At 47.6% G+C, this 20,757-nt stretch overlaps 1 protein-coding gene across 4 annotated transcripts in view; it reads left to right on the plus strand.

Moving 5' to 3' along the window:
• Positions 1-20,757, plus strand: part of KAZN (kazrin, periplakin interacting protein) — a 372,012-nt gene that overhangs the window by 273,968 nt on the left and 77,287 nt on the right. For all 4 annotated transcript variants that reach the window (XR_014786070.1, XM_084822278.1, XM_084822280.1 and 1 more), the window contains one exon: positions 13,825-14,016. Coding sequence is in view for 3 of the 4 variants with exons in the window: in XM_084822278.1 (XP_084678404.1) it covers positions 13,825-14,016 (192 nt within the window). In the remaining variant the exon portion in view is untranslated. The remainder of the gene's footprint in view (positions 1-13,824; positions 14,017-20,757) is intronic.

Below are 20,757 nucleotides of genomic sequence, written 5' to 3' on the forward strand. Positions count from 1 at the left end.
CTGGGTCTCCCCAGGCTGAGTCCGATACTCTAATCACTACACAACACTGATTGCCCCCCACCTACTGATCATTCTCTGGCTTCCCGACATTTATGCAGTTCTTTCCACCCATTCTAAAAGCTTGAAATGCTTCCCTCAGGCTTTAAGCTAAAATATGCTGGTGTTTTAGCCACACCCCTTTTTGACTTTGGTCCTGCCCACCACTGGAATGCGGCCCCCCAGAGCTCCCTAAATGCGAAGAAGCTGCTTGCATGAGAGCAGGGTAACAGGAAAACCACAGGCTAACCCCAGTTTTTTCACTCCCTGCCTCCTCCACCCCAACCCATTCTCCCCGGCCTGTCAGTCTTCAGGTGGCTCCCACAGCCTACAGAACACCTCTCCAGGTCCTAAGCCCTGTGCAAAGTTTTGGTTTTACCCCAGAAAAGCCAGCCTTGGACTTCCCTCCCAACACCAGTTCGCACGATCAGCAATTAACGTCTGTGCCATCCCTTCCGAAGTTGGGATGTTTGTGCAGATTCCAGTCTCTCGCCGCTCAGCCGTGGCAGGTGTGTTTACTAGCAGGGAGGCAGGAGACGGTTATCTCATTAGGCCTCTGACTGATTAAAGACTTGGTCCGTGATTCATCTAGCTGTGCAGAAGACGAGGGAAGGTGGGTCAGGCACTGCTAGAGGTGAGCAAAAGCAGCGTCAGCTCTGATGCCCACTTTGGGGTCTGCTCAGCCTAACTTCTGCCGTGTTTCTCCCGCAAACTTGTGAGTTTATAAGAGCCACAAGAAGAGGGAGATCCTGTAGTCTAAACCTCAGCAGCTAAATTTCACACACGCGCACGCACACATCTTCCACAGGTGGCCTTTAAGATGGAACCCTTATTTTCCCCCTGCGCCCGAATCCATCCCCCCTGCAGCGTTCTCATCCCCTGACAATCAGTTCAAAAGCAGGTGAGGTGCATTTTTCTTGCCATGCCTTAGAGAGGAAGGGGGCAGGGAGTCCCTTCTCTCTATCTCCATTTTCCCGTTCAGTACATCTTTGCCGGGAGTGTTTTCCCATACTGTAATTAGACGGTAGTGAGATTAAAGGATCTGCTTTCATTTGATGCTCCTGGATTGGGAGGGCAGCGCAGAGAGAAGGATTAAAGATTTCATCTCCACCACTGCTCAGTTCTCTTCTTGTTATTACTATTCCACATCCCAAGGGGTTGAGGGAAATCCCATTGATTTCAGAAGGTGCCTGGCTCTGCTGAGGACTTCAGCATGCAACATAAGCAACGCCTCCTGACGGGCTTGCGAATTCAAGATCCTTTGGAGACTGCGGCGAGGGCAGCAGCGGGATGCAGGAGGAGCAAAGGCATTTGGGACCTACAAGTGGGACCTTCAACAATACCTTGCAGTGTGGAGTGCTCCAGGTTGCTCTTCCCGCCGGCCACACCCCTGTCCATGTTACTCCATTCCATTTCCCCTCCCACCCAGTTTTCTGTTTTCTTTCCACGGCCACCAGTCAGCATTTCATGCACACTGAGCACACTCAGTCCTCATCGAGCTGAGGTTTCCCTCCACCCCACCGCTTCCTTAGAGGGTTGTTTCCCCCAAAAGATTTGTTGTACTTCTGCAAAGAAGCCTGCTAATGCCTCCCTCTTGGGTGGAGTTGGCGCTGTTTTGGCTTCAGCAGCAGCGGCGCTCACTGCCTGAACATCGGAAGTAGAAGGAGTAATGACTTGGCTTTTCAAGTTTGGCCGTTTCATTGCCACCAACAAAACGAGGACAACGTATCACTCCCGGGTAAAAAATCAGGGTAAAATAGGTTGTGAATCCACACATATCCAGTACTCCCCCAGCTTACATCTTGTTTCATTGCTTCTGTGCAGCCAGGTTGATTGATTCTAGTAGAGGGGAACTAGTACTTCCCGGGATTTGGAAGCTATGCTTCTATTAATGCAGCCCCAAAAGGCCGATGCTCTTTTGGGCTGCATTAATAGAAGCATCTCCTGCCAACCTAGCAGTTCGGAAGCAAGAAATTGCAAGTAGATAAATAGGTACCGCCTCGGCGGGAAAGGTAACAATGTTCCGTGCACCTCGGTGTTCAGTCATGCCGGCCACATGACCACGGAAGCGTCTTCGGACAGCTCTGGCTCCTCAGCTTAGAAATGGGGATGAGCACCACACCCTAGAGTCGGACACGACTGGCTGGGGACACCTTTACCTTTAATAGAAGCATAGCTTCCAAATCCCGGGAAGTCCGAGGCCCCCTCTACTCAGCACTGGTTAGGCCTCATCTGGAGCGCTGTGTCCAGTTCTGGGCACCACATTTTAAGAAGGATGCAGACAAGCTGGAGAGGGTCCAGAGGAGGGCAACGAAGATGACCAGGGGACTGGAAACAAAGCCCTGTGAAGAGAGACTGAAAGAACTGGGCCTGTTTAGCCTTGAGAAGAGAAGACCGAGGGGAGATAGGAGAGCGCTCTTCAAGTACTTGGAAGGTTGTCACAGAGAGGAAGGCCAGGATCTCTTCTCGGTCATCCCAGAGTGCAGGGCATGGAATCATGGGCTCAAGGTACAGGAAGCCAGATCCCGGCTGAACATCAGGAAAAACTTCCTGACCATTGGAGCAATACGACAATGGAACCTATTACCCAGGGAGGTGGTGGGCTCTCCCGCACTGGAGGCATTCAAGATGAGGCTGGACAGCCACCTGTCAGGGATGCTCTGACTTGGATTCCTGCATTGAGCAGGGGGTTGGACTCGATGGCCTTGCAGGCCCCTTCCAACCCTACTATTCTGTGATTCTATGATTCCTCTGCAGTTCCTCTGTACCATAGAGAAGCCATGTCAGTGGAGGCGGGTGGCTCCGATGTCAGTGGGGCGGGAAATCCCCTCCAAGTTTCAGTCAGAACCAGTCACAGCTCTAAAGGAGCTCTCCAAGGTGCTCCAAGTTCTGATTAGTGCTAGGAGACAGGCAGTACACCCCTGGCCCATGTGGCCTAGTGGCTAGAGACCTGGGAGACCTGGATTCAGCCATAAAGCTCGCTGGGCAACCTTGGGACAGTCCCTGTCTCCCAGCCAAACCTTCCTCACAGGGTTGTTGTTGCAAAGATAAAACAGGGCTATTGGGGAGAGTTATATACACCACACTGAGACCCTTGGAGGATAAAGATGGAGTAGATAATACAGTAACAGCTTTGACGTCTCCCTCATTGCATGCTTCTAGCCAACCAAGGCTCACATAAGGGACATTCTCATGACCCCATCTCCCTCACCCCGCGTACACACACACGCACACACACACGTGTTGAAAGAACGAGCGAGGGGGATGCATAGGCTAGACCCATCCCCCACCATTGCATGCCACACCCATACACCCACCAATGACCCGATGCTCGCAAGACTTCTCCACCTTGCACCCATTCGGAAAGCACTCTGCACATGCTTTCCACTGCAGGTGGTGAGCAGCATGGCAGGGTGTGCGATCATCCCTACAGGGAGTGAAATATTCAGTGGAGGCTGGTGACTCCAATGTCAGCGGGACAGAGGATCCACTCCGGGTTTCAGTCAGAAGCAGTCAGAACTCAGAGCACCTTGAAGAGCTCCTTTAGAGTTCTGACTGGTTCTGATTGAAACCTGGAGCAGATTTGCTGCCCAACTGGCATCAGAGCCACCAGCCTCCAGAACTGACCGCATGCCATTGTTGTTGAAGCACAGACGCTGCCCTCAGAGGGTTTGGGGGTGGGGATGTAGGGTGGCCCCTTATGAATTGCAAGAAAAGAGAAAATGCATCACCCAAAAAGAAGGCAAAAGAAGACCACGCTTTGCATAACAATTGCATATGCTAATTTATATCGACAGATGCAAATGCAGAAAAAATGATTATCATTTAAACCGAAATGCATAGTGTGGAAGACTGGGACCAGGTGATCAGTGCTGATGGGTAACAGTTCTTACGGTTCCTTCTCTTTAAACCAGGCTTGGACAGGACAGCCCTCAAAAAGAGGACTGTCCTCTGTAAAAGAGGGCAGCCGGCCACAGCCAAGTAACACGGCCTTAAGCTTCTCACTGCTCCTCTCAGTACTGCCGGTCTCCCAGCACTCCGTGCTGCGGGGAGGAGGGCTGAACCTGTCACGTTCCTTTGTCCTCTCCCTTCTTCGCGATAAACACACTCCAGGAAATAAGGCTTCAGGCTAACTCTGCTTTATTAGTCAACGGCTCGCTTCTTTACACATGCAGATTCTAGGAAACTCTCAGACTGCAGAGAACCAGCTAATCCAACCTGGCAGAGCATCTGAGCCCTGCCCCTAACTTTGTCAGGGGGTCACCCCTGCCGCCTTCTGAAATCCTCAGGTATCCAGAATCAACACGCAGACAATAGAGCTCTTCTCCAAGGCTTTATTCCCATTCAACCTAATGACACTTACAGATGCTAATTGCTTGATCCTACAGGTGAGACTTAAGAGAGCTGCCTACTCGGGGGTTCTAGCCTTAGGAATCAGTTGATCTCCGTTTGGAGGGGAAGGCGAGAAACCTCTGAATTTATGGGCTAGGAGGAGAGAGTCCACCCCTTTCCCGTGGGGCGTCGGGGTGCCGCTGTTGCCGTCATGCCAAGCGGACTGAGCGCCTCCTCTCAGCGCCCGCCATCTCCCGCTTGACGCTGCTCTGGCACCTAGCGTCCAGAAACTTCTGTTGCGCCTCCCGCTCCCTGCCAGGGTCACTATCACTCTCAGGAATGTGTACCAGAAGGGGCTCTCCTCCTGGCTGCGCCTCCGAACAGCGCACAGGTTCCTCTCCCATGTTTTCTATCTCTTCCTCAGAATCAGAACTGCTTTGGGGCTCTCTGGGCTCCGATCCAACCCTGACAAACTTCCCACTTCGCTCTGCGACGGACCCTAGCGTCCCTGTTGTGTATTTAGATTTTGGACACCGCTTGGTACGCTTTGTCAGGAAAGAAGCTTATAAGTAAATAAATAAAACCATTGCTGCACTGCCTAGGTCAGAGGTGGGAAGAATCTACTAATAATTTACTGATAATCTGGGTCTATTGATAATCTGGGTCTACTGATAAACTACTAATAATCTACTGATAATCTGGATGTACTGGTAACCTGGGTCTACTGATAATCTGGATGTACTGATAATCTGGGTCTATTGATAATCTACTAATAATCTACTGATAATCTGGATGTACTGGTAATCTGGGTCTACTGATAATCTGCATGTATTGATAATCTGGGTCTACTGATAATCTACTAATAATCTACTGATAATCTGGATGTACTGGTAATCTGGGTCTACTGATAATCTGGATGTACTGATAATCTGGGTCTACTGATAATTTGGATGTACTGATAATCTGGGTCTACTGATAATCTACTAATAATCTACTGATAATCTGTTTGTACTGGTAATCTGGGTCTACTGATAATCTGGATGTACTGATAATCTGCGTCTACTGATAATCTACTGATAATCTGGGTCTACTGATAATCTACTAATAATCTATTGATAATCTGGATGTACTGGTAATCTAGGTCTACTGATAATCTGGATGTACTGATAATCTGCGTCTACTGATAATCTAATGATAATCTGGGTCTACTGATAATCTAATAATCTACTGATAATCTGGATGTACTGGTAATCTGGGTCTACTGATAATCTGGATGTACTGATAATCTAATGATAATCTGGGTCTACTGATAATCTAATAATCTATTGATAATCTGGATGTACTGGTAATCTGGGTCTACTGATAATCTGGATGTACTGATAATCTGTGTCTTCTGATAATCTACTGATAATCTGGGTCTATTAATAATCTCTGGGTGGTTTACAGTACATTGACAAGGATTTCTGATTCCCAACTGTTTGACAACAAGAGCATTAAATTTCACTGCTGCAATGAAGAAAGTTTGGGGTAAGCAGGAGTGGATTTTTGTGTGTGGAGGGACCAAGCTCCATTCAGTTCTGATACTCAAAACAAATTCTTGGGCTCAGAACGCTTTCATTCCAAGGCCTCCTTCCCCAAACTGGTGCCTTCCAGAAGTGTTGGACTGCAATTCCCAGCATTCCCAAAAAGCATTGGCTAGGAGGAACATGCTCCCATTTCTCCCTACCCCATTGCATACATTTCATCAGCATGTGGAATTGAGTACACTGGGGCACATGGATGGTGCAAGCCATCCCTGTCACAGGGAGGTCGGAGTTGACGAGATTTTGATTGCAGGACCACAGTGAGAAGGACTCATATTCCAGAATTTGGCCTCAAGCCAGGCCATTTGCTGGCTGCTCATATGGATCATTTGGAGAGAGCAGGCAGATTCACATTCCTGGCCTTGCAATATAGCTCTCAATCTCACTGCTATTAGAGGATGTGGAACAAGTTTGAGCCTACCGATGTCTGAGCACACCTGATGTGTGTGCTGAGATGTTCTGATTGGAGCGGTGCATGACTTGTTTTAAAAAAAGGCATTCCTGTATTCAACTGACAATCTGAGAGTTGTTTCCTGAGCAACTCTTGGCTCAGACGAGCTCTTTGGGGAGGTCAACGGAGCTTGCCAAGTGGGATGTGGGTTGGAATGAGGCAGGATGAGTGTCAGAGGTTCCCAGGGCGGGGGAGACGTAGGCCTGGTTTCTTCTCATAAAGCAAAACATTGGCCTTTGGAAAGAACTAGAGGCAGCACTCAGAGTTGGTTTAGGGCTGAGCTGGAAATGCCTGCCTTGAGTTGTTCTTAGATGCCATGGGTGTTGAAAAGCACCTCCTAACTTTAAATACTAACTGAACGTAGACAGTAACATCAGTGATGCTCTGTTTCATGCCACCATGTTCCCCTTTCTTCTGTGCCCTCACTGCCCGCAGTGCCAGTGTGGGCAAATGAGGGAGAGGGTCACTGAGGCCAAGGAAGAAGAGGCAGGAAGAAGATGCCAAAAAGAAACCATAATCAGGGAAAAGGGAGGCACAACAGAACAGGGTTGAGATGTTCGCCAAGGACAGTCTCTCTTGGGTAATTGGTTTGGCTGCGTGGAATGTGCTCATTTGAGGCAACTGTCAAAACTGGAGAATATAGGATGTGATACTAGTCCCATCCCCAAATGTGAAGACATTCTTATTCCACGTGGCTTTTAAGGATTCTTGATGTATGATAGAAAGTTTTAACTCTGCTCCTTTGGATTGTAATGTTTTAGTTTTAGTTTTTGTTTCTTGATGGTGTTTGATTTGGTTTGCTCATTTTACTCTGGGGATCCTTGATAGGGTTGAAAAGCAGTGTTAAAATCCAATAATAATAATAATAATAATAATTTAAAAAATTCCACAAAACCCTTTTATGTATCATCATCATTATCCAGTATGGGAAACCATTCTTTATCATTCCAATCCTTGCTTTTAAATCCTCTCAACTCTTTATCCCATTGGAGATCCAAGGCTAAAAGAGTGACTTTTCCTAAGACCATGAAGGTAGTGAAGAAAGGCATCTCTCTCGCTCTCGCTCTCGCTCTCTCTCTCGCTCTCCCTCCCTCCCTCCCTCTCCCTCCCTCCCTCTCCCTCCACCCCCATAATACTAGAACCCTGGGTCATCCAATAAAATCAGTTGGTAGTAGATTTACAACAGAGCAAATAAAAGACTTCCTCACACAATGCACAACAAATTTGTAGAATTCTGTCATGCCCCGTGCTGGAGGAATCCTCCTCTAAAGAGGAGCCAGAGCTCCCAGAGACAGACAGCACCAAGAAACCACCCATGTCAGGAGATCTGGGGGAGTCTGAGCCCTCGGGGAAGATCACCACTAGTCTCTCCCTGCAGGAGAAGGGGAGTCGCACCTCTGATGTGGAGCCTGGGCGACCACTTAGCCCCCAAGAGTGTTGTTGTCTCAAGAGGCAGGCCAGTGGGGCTCCTTTGAGAAGTTGTGCTTGATCACAAAGGATGACTCCTCAGGAGGAAAAGACTCCTCAGGAGTGAGGCCTTCCTCCTGAGTAGGACCTTTGCTAGAGGGCCTGTAATGCACTGCAGCTGAGCCCTGGGTGGGGCTCAGGAAGCTCTGGCTATATAAGCCTTCAGTTTAGACTAGTTAGGTGCAATGTTGTTATGCTAGTTTCAGTATTAGGGAGCCTTGGTTTTGCCTTGTGATGGAACCTTTGTGCTACTGAGCCTTGGGTTCCTGCTTGACTGTACTTCTGGACTGTGTATTGTATCTGACTGTTTAACTGTGCTTAGACCTTCGCTTGTATCTTGACCCCTCCTGCCTCAGCCAGATCCCATACTGGACTGAAACCTTTGTGCTTGACCATTTGCCTGCTTTCTTGCCATGCCTTTTGGATTTCCCCATAATTTGCCCTAACACTGGGTCTGATTTAGCCATAGCAGGACAAATGCATTGTCTGAAAGATGTGATGTTCGTTGCTAGCAAGGATGGAAATTAGGCTATTAGCTGTGATAGTAAACTGTAGTTGGAGGTCTTCAAACAAAGGTTGGACAGCTATCTGTCAGGGCTGCTTTTGGATTGGATTTCCTAGATTGAGCAGAAGTCCTCCAACTCTACGATTCTATGAAATGGACACAAGATAGCTTTTCTACCAGAGTCCAGGGGCAAATAAGATAGGAAAACTGCTAGTGTCGTGCAAGGGAAGTTGGAGCAATCTCCAATAGAATGAAATAAGTTCAGATTTTTGATTAATCCAACCAGTGGCTTCCACAGCAGAGCAACCTTTCCCCTGTTGGGTTGATTCTGGAGTCTTGTGGACTGTTTTTCTAACTTGCCTGATTTTATGCAAATGTTGTTGTATAAAAACATGCAAAAATTAAAAAATGGCAAAAAATGTGCATTCTCCCCATAGCCTAAAGTGTGAAAATTCACATTTGAGGGGATTTTTGCACACCTTGGGAGAATTTGCAGATTGTTGCACTCATGCATTTGCGCAAATTTGGGAACTAAAAAAACTCTGATTCTGCCAATGGGTGGACAGCATAACAAAAGGCACCTAACGATCCTCGAAACACAGACGGAATGGATTTTGCACAGTCTGTGCATCCCCACTTAGGCCCTGCTTGTGAATTTCCCAGGTGTGTCTGGCTGGTTGTTGTTGCAAGTAGGATGCTAGAATAGATGGACCTAAATCACCAAAGTTCTTTCATTCCTATTCCAAGGGAGTCATAGAATCATAGAATAGTAGGGTTGGAAGGGGCCTATAAGGCCATCAAGTCCAACCCCCTGCTCAATGCAGGAATCCAAGTCAGAGCATCCCTGACAGATGGCTGTCCAGCTTCATCCTGAATGCCTCTAGTGCGGGACAGCCCACCACCTCCCCAGGTAATTGGTTCCATTGTCATACTGCTCTAACAGTCAGGAGGTTTTTCCTGATGTTCAGCCAGAATCTGACTTCCTGTAACTTGAGCCCATTATTCCGTGTCCTGACTGTGGGATGATCGAGAAGAGATCCTGGCCTTCCTCTCTAGGACAACCTTTCAGGTACTTGAAGAGCGCTCTCCTATCTCCGCTCAGTCTTCTCTTCTCAAGGCTAAACATGCCCAGTTCTTTCAATCTCTCTTCATAGGGCTTTGTTTCCAGTCCCCTGATCATCTTCGTTGCCCTCCTCTGAACTCTCTCCAGCTTGTCTGCATCCTTCTTCAAGTGTGGTGCCCAGAACTGGACACAGTACTCCAGATGAGGGCTAACCAGTGCTGAGTAGAGGGGAACTAGTACTTCCCAGGATTTGGAAGCTATGCTTCTATGAACGCAGACCAAAATAGCATTTGCCTTTTTTGCAGCCATATCACATTGCTGGCTCATATTCAGCTTGTGATCGACAACAATTCCAAGATCCTTCTTGCTTGTAGTGTTGTTGAGCCAAGCCCCCCCCCCATCTTGTAACTGTGCCTTTGGTTTCTTTTTCCTAGGTACAGAACTTGGCGTTTATCCCTATTAAATTTCATTCTGTTTTCAGCCCAGCGCTCCAGTCTATCAAGATCACTTTGAATTTTGTTTCGGTCTTCCAAAGTATTAGCTATCCCACCCAATTTTGTGTCATCTGCAAATCTGATCAGCATTCCCTGCACCTCCTCCTCCAAGTCATTAATAAAAATGTTGAAGAGCGCTGGGCCCAGGACTGAGCCCTGTGGTACCCCGCTTGCCACTTCTCCCCAGTTTGAGAAGGTCCCATTGATAAGTCTGGACAACACCTCTCTGATTTTGGGGTGCAGCCACTTCAAACAGGCTATACTCTTCCCTGTCTTGATAATGCGGTGTTGACAAGCAATTCCCAATTATGTTTGAATTTGCCCTGTGCAGTGGAAAACTTGGCAGGCTGCAAGAGAGAGCTGTCCAGCACTGATGCACACCTGGCTGTGGTGCTGCTTTCCTCAGAGACCCAGAACTGCTGGCTCTGTCCCCTTTAATGCTGGGATTATGCCAGGCCAGAGAGAAAGAGGGTAGATAAAATGATCCCTTCACTCCCCTAAGTGGTCTGAGGAGGAGTGTGTGCAAGCTTTTGCGTTCCACAGGGCTCTTCTTTGCGTGGAAAGATCCTGCTGGGGCAGTGCCAGCTCAAGTGGTGTGGCCCACAGTGTTACACCCAAACTTTGTGCATTTTTCCTCTGTCGAGATGTTTTCCCTATGCCGACTGGTGGAGGAGGTACGTAGAATGAGTCTTCTTCTTTCTTCAGACTCTTTTTGCCTAGCTCTCCTCGCTGGTATGGGGACAGCCTTTGGCGCCAGATCAAGCAGGTCAAAAACAGCTATGGCAAAACCTATTGTCTCCTTGCATAACTAAATGGGACCTCACGTCTCAGCAAAAGCTATAAAGTGCTTCCCAACCATCTTCCCACCACCCTCCTCTTCTACGTACTTATGTTTTTGTGTAAATACGCCAGTTCAAAGCCACCAGCCCTTTTCCCCCTTTTAATTCCTTTTCTGCACATCCTTGTTTTGATCCTCCCATCTTCTATTTATTCCCTTTGCCAACACTGAGAAGGGCAGGTTGCTGTTCCCTGAATCATGTCCTCTCCTTGTTGTGTTGCCCAAGAAACTTGAAAATATATATTTGAACAAAAACGAGTTTGGCGGGTAGACAGGTTGCTGTACCTGCCCGATCCAATGTCATGTACACAGGAGGCCCTGTGTCCGTACTGTGTCCGTGAATTATGAACCCCGCCAAGGGGGGTTTTCTGTACCACGCAACTGAGAACTTTGGTGGAGCAGGAAGGAAAGATCACATTCATCCTAAGGTTCCCCTCTTCTTTCTCCTCCTCTTCCCGGATATGCACCACGTGGAGGTGATTGGCACTGGTGCTGCCATCAAAGGTCTGAGTAGAACTCTGTCCGCATCACAGCAGCCGCTCACCGCACCTCCAACAGGGTATTGTAGAGCTGGAAAAGGTGCAGAAAAGGGCAACTGAAATGATCACGGGGCTGGAGCATCTCCCTTATGAGAGAAGGTGACAACAGCTGGCATTGTTTCACTTAGGGGAAAAGCTAAGTGAGGAGAGACATGCGAGAGTTGTAGAGAATTATGCTGGGTGTGGAGAAAGTGGATAGGGAGGCATTTTTCTCCCTCTCTCCTCATACTAGAACCCAATGGGATCATACCATGGAGCTGATTAGTGAGAGATTCAGGACAGGTAGAAGAAGTGTTTTCAAAAGAAAGATCCATAGTTCAACTATACCTAGTTAAACCATGGAATTCACTACAGGATGTAGTGATGGCCACCACTTTGGATTTAAAGGGGGATTAGACAAATTGAGTGGTAGGCGGCAGTATTGCAACAGAAACTCTCCCCATGACCTGAGTTCGATCCAAGCAGAAGCCGGGTCTCGGGTAGCCGGCCCAGGTTGACTCAGCCTTCCATCCTTCTGAGGTCGGTAAAATGAGTACCCAGCTTGCTAGGGGAAAGGTAGTCACGACTGGGGAAGGCAATGGCAAACCACCCCGCTATAGTCTGCCATGAAAACGCCAGCGCAAGCGGCGCCCCTCTAGGGGTCAGTAATGACACGGAGCTTGCACAGGAGGAACCTTTCCTTTCTTAGGCTATCAATGGCTACTGGTCCTGATGGCTCTATGCTACCTCCAGTATCGGAGGCAGTATGCCGATGTACACCAGTTGCTGGGGAACATGGGTGGGAGGGCGCTGTTGCACTCATGTCCTGCTTGTGGGTTTCCCAGGGGAAGCTGGTTGGCCACTGTGTGAACAGAATGCCGGACTGGGTGGATCCGTGGTCGGATTCATCATGGCTGTTCTTACGTTCTCGTGCTCAATGGGGCATTTGAGTGGTGGGAGAAAATAATAAATAATCATAATAACAATAGCTAGTATGGGCATAGCACTTTAGAGTGTTCAAAGGACTTGGAGTACATGATCTTCTTGAGTTTTTGGCAGAGGCGAGATATGAACAGGGAGACTGCCTGGTTCAAAGCTCGCTCGCTCTTTTTATTATTCATAACCTTGACTTCAGCAGGTTCCCAGGCAGCTTACAAAAAGTTGAAGTGCCAATTCAATAAATGCAAACAAAGATTAATGCAAGAACATTCTGACTCCACAGTCTAAAAGAGTGGTATGAAAGCAGTCAGCAGAATGCAAATGACGTACAGAGGATTGTAAAACCTGGTGTGGCTGGTGGGGGGAGTCTTTGCCCTGGTACCAAAATGACATCAAGGTCGGTGTTGGGTGAGCTTCCCTGGGAGGAGTATTCCACAGCTGGGGTGTGACTACTGAGTAGGCCCTTTCCCCTGTAGCTATCTGCCACATTTCTTTATACTTTACGTGGGGCTGCCCTTGAAGATGACTCAGAAGTTGCAGCTAGTGCAAAATGCAGCAACTAGACTGTTGACTGGAACATCTTGTAAAGATCATATAACACCAGTTTAAAAGGAATTGCACTGGCTGCCAATATGCTTCTGGTCATAATTCAAGGTGCTGGTGATGATATTTAAAGCCCTTGAGCAACTTGGGGCCTTGATATTTGAGGGAGCGCGTCTCCCTGCCCAAGGATTGAGATCTGTTGGAGGGGTCCTCCTCTGCGTCCCACCAGTGCAGGACATACACTATGCCTTCTCTGCTGTGGCACCCCGGTTGTGGAATGCCCTCCCCTTGGAGACCCGATTGGTGCAGACGTTGGTTTGTTTCGGCACCAAGTTATAACATGGCTTTTCACCAAAGCCTTTGAGGGCTAATTGAATTCCCTAAAATTGCACACCGTTTTACCTGTTTTGTTTAGGATTTTCTAATTGGTATTAGCTTGTTTAATAGTTTAATATGTTTTTAGCTGTTTAAATTATTTGTTTTATACTATTTAAATTGATTTTATCTGTATGCCGCCCTGAGATCTGAATGGTATAGGGCGGGATACTAAAGTTCTAAATATATGAATCTCTGATGGCCACACCTTTTACACCAGATATGAAACCACACATGGTTCCTCATTTAGGTAGGCTTTTGGAAATAGAATCCCGTACCTGGACTGTGGAGGGATCACATCCCCAAACCATAGGTTCTTATCATATTGTATTGTTGTATAATCCTGTTCTTGTATTTCTTATGAATTGTTGTGAACCGCCCAGAGAGCTTCGGCTATGGGAGGGTATAGAAATGAAATAAATGCATAAATAATGGTAGATCACATATTTTGCCAGGCCTCCTTTCATCAGGATCTATATTGTGGTTGACCTGGAGAATTTCTAAGTGCTTCCAAGCTGTACTGCTGTTGCTGATGACGGCCATTTCTTAAACATCCTCCAAACTGAAATGACATGCAGGATCTTTGCACTGACAGTCCAAAGGGTCTTCCTTTGGAATCTTCCTGAGCTAAAAAGGAAGTCACACTTACCTCCTCGTGTTCTGTCCTTCTTTCCCCACAGTGCTTCTCCGAGAAGAGGTATCCCAACTTCAGGAGGAAGTTCACTTGCTCCGGCAAATGAAGGAAATGCTAACGAAAGACCTGGAGGAGACCCACGGTGGCAAGTCGACGGAGATACTCTCTGCCACCGAGCTCAAGGTCCAGCTGGCACAGAAGGAGCAAGAGCTAGCGAGAGCCAAAGAAGCCCTCCAAGGTAAGCACTGAACAATCTCTCCGTATAGTCCTCTCCTACGGGCAACAGTCATGGCCCTCTGAATGTTCGTCCCGGTTTTTCCTGCTCTCTTGCATTGCAAGCAGGCCTGAGCTGATACACCTTGCCTCGTGGTCTGTTCGGTTTTGAATTTTGAGACGCTCATCTTATTATTGGCGATTTTCTGCACATGGCATGAGTGCATTTGTGCCGTTTTCCTTTCCTTTCATTGCCTTCACTGCCCATGGTCTCACTTGCCCACGCTGCCATTTAATCTAATTGTCTGAGCTGACCTGCATGATTTGGTCCATCTGATGTGACGATGTTGCAAAATGTCACAAATAAAACTGCACGGGTGACTGCAGCCAGTAGGGTTATTAACCAGCCGTGTTGGCAAATGAGGCCAAGGACAGTGATGGCAGCAAAGAAGGAGGAAAATGACACTAAGGAAGCAACAGCTGGGGGAATGAAAGGGCACCAAAGAGCACTGAGATCATGAAAATGTTCATCAAGGAGGGAAGAACATCTAGGGTGCTTCCAGGTGAGGCTCTTATGGCACCATATAACTGATATGGTTGATATGACAGTGGTACGATTGTGTGTGTTCTATCCAGTGCTTTATTTACAAACGCTGTTTAAAATTATCTTATTGGTCTAATGCAGTTCTGTCAGGTCTCTTGCACCTTGAGTGTTTGTTTTGACCAGTTATTGGAGGCTTTTAAGGCACCATCGCCCTGACGCGTTCACAAAATTTTACGGAGGGTCCAGATGTCATTGTCTTCCACTCGTCACCCTCCTGTGTTTTCCCACCACTTGTCCGGTCTTTTTTCTTACTGTGGAAAGTCCACTGAGGACAGAAAGACAGAATAGCTGCACAGTGCCTCCTGACTGTGAGCGCAACGACCCCTCTGTCTGGAAGTACCCTTCGTCAGCTCCGTTAGCTCAGCGCTGAGGAACCAGTGGTCTTCCAGATGTTGTTGGTCTCCCAACTCCCATCAGACCAAGCCAGCATGGCCACTGGTCAGGGATGATGGGAGATGTGGTCAGTGGTGACATTTGAAGTGCAGGTGCTCATCAGAACAGCTCCCATTGAGATGCCCCCAGGAAGATGCCCAAAATGCAGGCAGCTGTGTTGAGTCATACCAACAAACCATCATCTCCACTGGGAGCAGGTCTTTTGGAAAGCGAATGGGTCTTAATTGCCCATTTGAGACCAAGCCACCCCAAAATACTTGGCATTAGAACAGGGAATGACATACAGTTGCTGGGAAAATTTGTTACGAACACACAGCAGCTGCTTTGAGAATTGCAGTTAAGCTCAGAGAGAGCAGAAAACTCTGGCGGGGTGGGGAGATGCAAATGATATCAGTGTCCTTGCTAATAAGAAAGTGTCAGTGTGGAGTCCCTGTGAGTCCTGGGTCCACTACACCGCTGGCTGTAGCCTAGCAACATCAGGCAGGCCACAAAGAGGGATGTTAGAGGAATCCATCTCGAGGGTGAAGTTCACCAAGCTTTCAACAGCTTGGCCCCCCAGACTCTAGCTCACTTACCCACGAGTGGGCCCAGTTTGATTTGTATGGAGTCGGGCCATCTCGTGGATTTTTAGGTTGTTTCTTTTTCTGAAATTGCCATTCACATGAATTACAGCCGCAATCTGCGGAATTTGCGCAGATTGCGCCCGGCGTTTGCTTACACTGCCCAGATTGTGACCGCAATAGGCTTCGTTTGCGGAAATTGTGAATCTGTGCAGATGGTAGCTGCAATTTGTGCAAAATTAAGCATGTAATGGATGCGGTTCACGTGAAATTAAGCAAATTACAGCCGAAATTTGCGCAGATTAGACAAATTGTAGGTGCAATTTGCGTAAATTGTGTTTTAAGAGGGGGAAAACCTGAGAAAGTTCCCAAATTTGGGGGAAAAGCCCACAGCTTGGTTCGCAAACATAAGTCAAATCGGGAGCTCTGGGGAAATCCAACAAGCCCAAAAAGGGCTAGATTTCCTCATGGCACCACCCTTAACCACAGGCTGCCCAGCCCTGCCTTAGCAAATTATCACCCCCAGCATCTGGATAGAAGGAGCATTCAGTTTAAAGGAAGAGCAAAGGAACTACATCCCAGGCAGGTGTGCCTAAAACTGTGAATATGTCCCGATGTTCTTTGGGGCTCATCTGGTTTTGTCTGTGTGGGTCCAGCTGCCCCACTCCTGAAGAAAATCCTCATGACTGTTGGGAATCACAGCTTTCATTTCAATAGGCAGAGAAAGTCGGGTGGCCCAATGCTAAAGGGGTGTGTGTCCTGTGCCTTTAAATCTGCCTTCCCTGACCCACTGCCCTGCAAATGTGTGGGACTACACCTCCCAGCATGCGCCAGCAGGGCTCCTTTACCCATCGTTGCACCTCTTTGTGCCAGCGCCAAAAAGAACAGAGTCCTCTCTGCTAATGAACTAGAAATTTGGCCTGGATGTGGTTCTTTCATAGCCGCCCTCCACTGACAGTCCAGATTGTTTCCGTCCATCCCAATTACCTGCAGAGGAAAACGACTCACAGCGGTACATGCTGGCATGGAGAGGCTCTAAATATAGACTCGGATCCACACCTCCACCCCCGCTGCACTGCATGTCGGTTTAACTCGCCTGGTCCCTTTCCAGGGGTTGCAGCGAGATGCCGTCAAAAGGCTTTAGGCTCAAACGTTATAAACGTGCAGCCTGTTTAGCAAGCAGGTGAGAGCAAGAGGAGAAGGGCCATGGATTGTGATCTGGCACCAAGGAGGCATTTGGAGCAGGTGCAACTCGATGTGATGTGAGCAGTCGGTGGTTGGGCCCCGCTGTTTTGTTTTGGGGGGTTCCAAATGATCATAGCAGCCATGGAGAGGGGGGGGATTCAAATCCTGACTGTGGCTTCGGGGGAGCTAACTCTGTCCCACCACCATAGTTTTTGCGATTAAGACTGCCCACCTCAAAGCAATTAATCGCTCCATGGAAAGAACATATAGGTTTCTTCCAGGTATTCGTACCTCCTTACAAAATGCCTCGTTGAAGGTCATTTGGAAACAGCATGCCTCATAAAAGCAGCAGACGTCACCGCTGCACAGTAGGGTCACCGCCAGACATGAATCCAGAAAGACATCATGCTTACCATCCCTAGGGGAGGGCCAAATTTGTTAGGGTTCCCCACTTGCAGCTGTCTATACCCAGTGTGCGCAGAAGGCCAGCACATTGGTGCTTAGAGCTCGTGATATTGCGGAGGTTCAAGAATTAACTTTGCACTTTTTGCCAGCTCGTCCTCCTCATTTTTGTCATGATACCACCACCACCCCCTTGCCTTGAAATTTTTACTCCATCTGTAATTAAAATCACATCATTACACTCTGGAGCATGTATGCACACCATACTCTTGAATATGTGTGCAGAGCTCTCTGGTGCATGTATGCACGTGAGAGAGCTTCAGCTATTGGGCGATGCAGAAATGAAATGAAATACATAATAATAAATAAGTGTTTGCACCTGTATAGTTGACGTTCATAAGACGATCTCATGGCTAGCATGGGTGCACGCTTAGAAATGTATTTATTGATTTGGTTTGATTTGATTTGCACCCCACCTTTCTGCCCAAAAAATGGCACTCAAGGCAGCTTACACAATTAGTTTAACCCCTTTCTCTCAAACTGAGTTGTCCTTGATAACCGAAAGTGATGTTACATCTCAAAATGGGATCAGGTTTATAGGACAATACTCAGCCTTCCCCATCCTGGTTCCTTTCAAGTGTGTTGGACTACCAGAAACAACTAAATATGTATTCATTTGTTTATTTAAAACATTTCTTGGCCACCTTTCAGGGCAGAAGCCCTCCCAAGGCGCCTTACAGCAACGAAATACATGAAAACAGTTTAAAGGATGGTCTGTCCACAGTTCTTCCCAGCTGAGGCAGAAGGACAAACTGTGGTTAGCTGAAAACAGAAGTAGATGCTTCCAATCTTCTCCTTGCAGCCGCGTCAGTTTAATGTGGCATCTGACCCTGCTAACTCAATTCACATAGCAGTAAACTATAGTTTAGTGTGTCACCCAAATTGGGGGGGGGGAGAGAAGAGCACTTCCCAGACCACCAGCAGCTCAAGACTTTGTCTTTCCCCTCCCCTAAAATTCCCAAGAGGCACTGAGTGAACCAATTTAGAATACTTGGAGGGGAAGCAATCTCTTTTTTGAGCATTCAATGATGACACTTCACAGTTTCCAGCCTGATTACTATTCAAGCTGAGAGAACCTTGCACATTGCTACTCAGCGCTAGTGTCATGCGCAAATGGCCTCCCGAAATTCTCCATCCTATCTGTGGGCAGAGAAACAGGGGAGACAATTTGCCAAATTTCCCCAAGGCGAGGAGAAATTCTGCAACCATTTCTCAGTAGCGAGGTCGCCATCAGCACGGCTTCTTTTGTTTCTCCTGTGGTTGGTTGGTTGGTTGGTTGGTTGGTTGGTTGGTTGGTTTGCTTGCTTTTTGGTTTGTTTCCTGCCACTTCAAATAGCAGCAGCTAAGTTGAAAACTTGGTTGCCATTTTGCATGCTCCAGAATGCCTAAGAGCATTGTTCCAGGGCATTTTGTGGAGGGGTGTGTGAGGGGAGGGGGGGGACAAAAAGTGCTGGAAAGTAATGATAGAAAATTCTGCAAAGCGGCCTACTTTTTCTAGGAGAGGTTTGAAAAAACACAAATCTCGGAAACTCCCTCAGAAAAAATGCCTCTGGAGAAATTTGAGTTATCTCTCCTTAGAGGGAGGATAATTGCAACGGCCACCAGAACCATTCTCCCACCGGTGAGGGTGTGTGTTTGGCTACACTTCAGAGGCTGACACAGGCTCAGACTCTGCAGCCAGGTTGTTCCTAGCAGATGTTAATTCTCATTTGGAGATTGAGGACTCCTGTACTCGGATGAATGTGTTTTTTTTTTCCCGATCAAAAGCTTCCAACCCCACAAAAACGCTGAGATGTTGCTTTCCTGAGCCCCTTCAACTGCGGAGATCTGCTCTGGGGGAACTTGCTTTATAACGGCATGCATGCAAAGCAGGGATTAATGGGGTTGCCTCGGAGATACATGAAAACACATTTCTGGTGAGGGTTTTGATCGCATGTTTACTGTAATGCAAATAGTACGATAAGCTGCCTACGCTCTCCTTACCCTTGCTGGGGGTGGCGGGGGGGGGGGGAATGCTTCACATAAAAGGAAGAAGAATGAAAAGATTGCTGTGCAGACGACTTGGGGGGAAATTAGCTACTGAACCCAAAATAGGTTGGTCTGAATTCAGTAGCTGGTACTAGGGGAATTGTTAGGTCTGAGCCATTGAGGTAGCAACCCCAAATCTTTTCCCCAGAACCTGAGGGTCTATGCCAATCGAAGCTTTTTTTTTTCCCTAGATGTAGGGCACAATCCAGTGTGTGTTTAGACAGAAAAAAGCCCTACAATTCCCAGCATTCCCCAGCCATCCAAGCTGTCTGGGGAATGCTGGGACTTGTAGGGCTTTTTTTCTGTCTAAACATTCATTGGATTGTGCCCTTAACTGCATTGGGGGCAGTGGGAAGAGTGAAAGCCTTCAGGAAAAAACATACAACGACTCTTAGTTGGAGTGGAACCAATTCCCTAGGGAGGTGGTGGGCTCTCCCACACTGGAGGCATTCAAGACGAGGCTGGACAGCCACCTGTCAGGGATGCCTTGACCTGGATTCCTGCATTGAGCAAGGGGTTGGACATGATGGTCTTGTAGGCCCCTTCCAACCCCACTATTCTATGATTCTGAGATTTGTGTGTTTTTTTCTCTCCTGTTCACAGTCCTTGCCAATTCATTGTAGCTGAAGAGGAGTTATTAACTTACTCCAATCTGGGGTTGGAGTGCAAATTAAAGCATTTATTTTCTTGGCATGGTTTGGATGGGCAATTAATTGGCTGGTGTTGCCGTTTGCGAAACGTATATAAACCGTAGTAATTCTTTCTGACCCCTTCATGGATCACTGCCTTGTTGTGGTGAAGGGGCTTGCATAACTCAGTGAAGCCGTAAGCTATGCTGTGCAGGGCCACCCAAAACAGACAGGTCATGGTGGAGAGTTCTGACAATATGTGGTTCACTGGAGAAGGAAATGGCAACCCACCACAGTATTCTTGCCAAGAAAACCCAATGGAACGTATCACAAGGCTCACAGAGATGATGCTGGAAGATGAGCCCCTCAGGTCGGAAGGTGTCCAATATACTACTGGGGAAGAGCAGAGGGAATTTCCAAGTAGCGCCAGAAAGAGTGAAGCGGCTGGGCCAAAGCCGAAAGGACACTCAGCTGTGGATGTGTCTGGTGGTGAAAAGAAAGTCCGATGCTGTAAAGAACAATATTGTTTAGGAACCTGGAATGTCAGATCAATGAATCAAGGTAAGCTGGAGGTGGTCAAACATGAGATGGCAAGATTGAACATCGACATCTTGGGAATCAGCGAACTAAAATGGACAGGCATGGGCGAATTTAATTCAGGTGTCCATCATATCTACTACTGTGGGCAAGAATCCCCTAGAAGAAATGGAGTAGCACTCATAGTCAACAAAAGGGTGGGAAAAGCAGTACTGGGGTACAATCTCAAAAACGATAGAATGATCTCAGTACGAATCCAAGGCAAACCATTCAACATCACAGTAATTCAAGTCTATGCCCCAACCACTGATGCCGAAGAAGCTGAAGTTGATCGGTTCTATGAAGACCTACAACACCTTCTAGAACTA

Source organism: Heloderma suspectum, chromosome 15 (assembly GCF_057233095.1).
Source record: "Heloderma suspectum isolate Gila_16-S chromosome 15, 16-S_ref, whole genome shotgun sequence".
NCBI lineage: Eukaryota > Metazoa > Chordata > Lepidosauria > Squamata > Helodermatidae > Heloderma > Heloderma suspectum.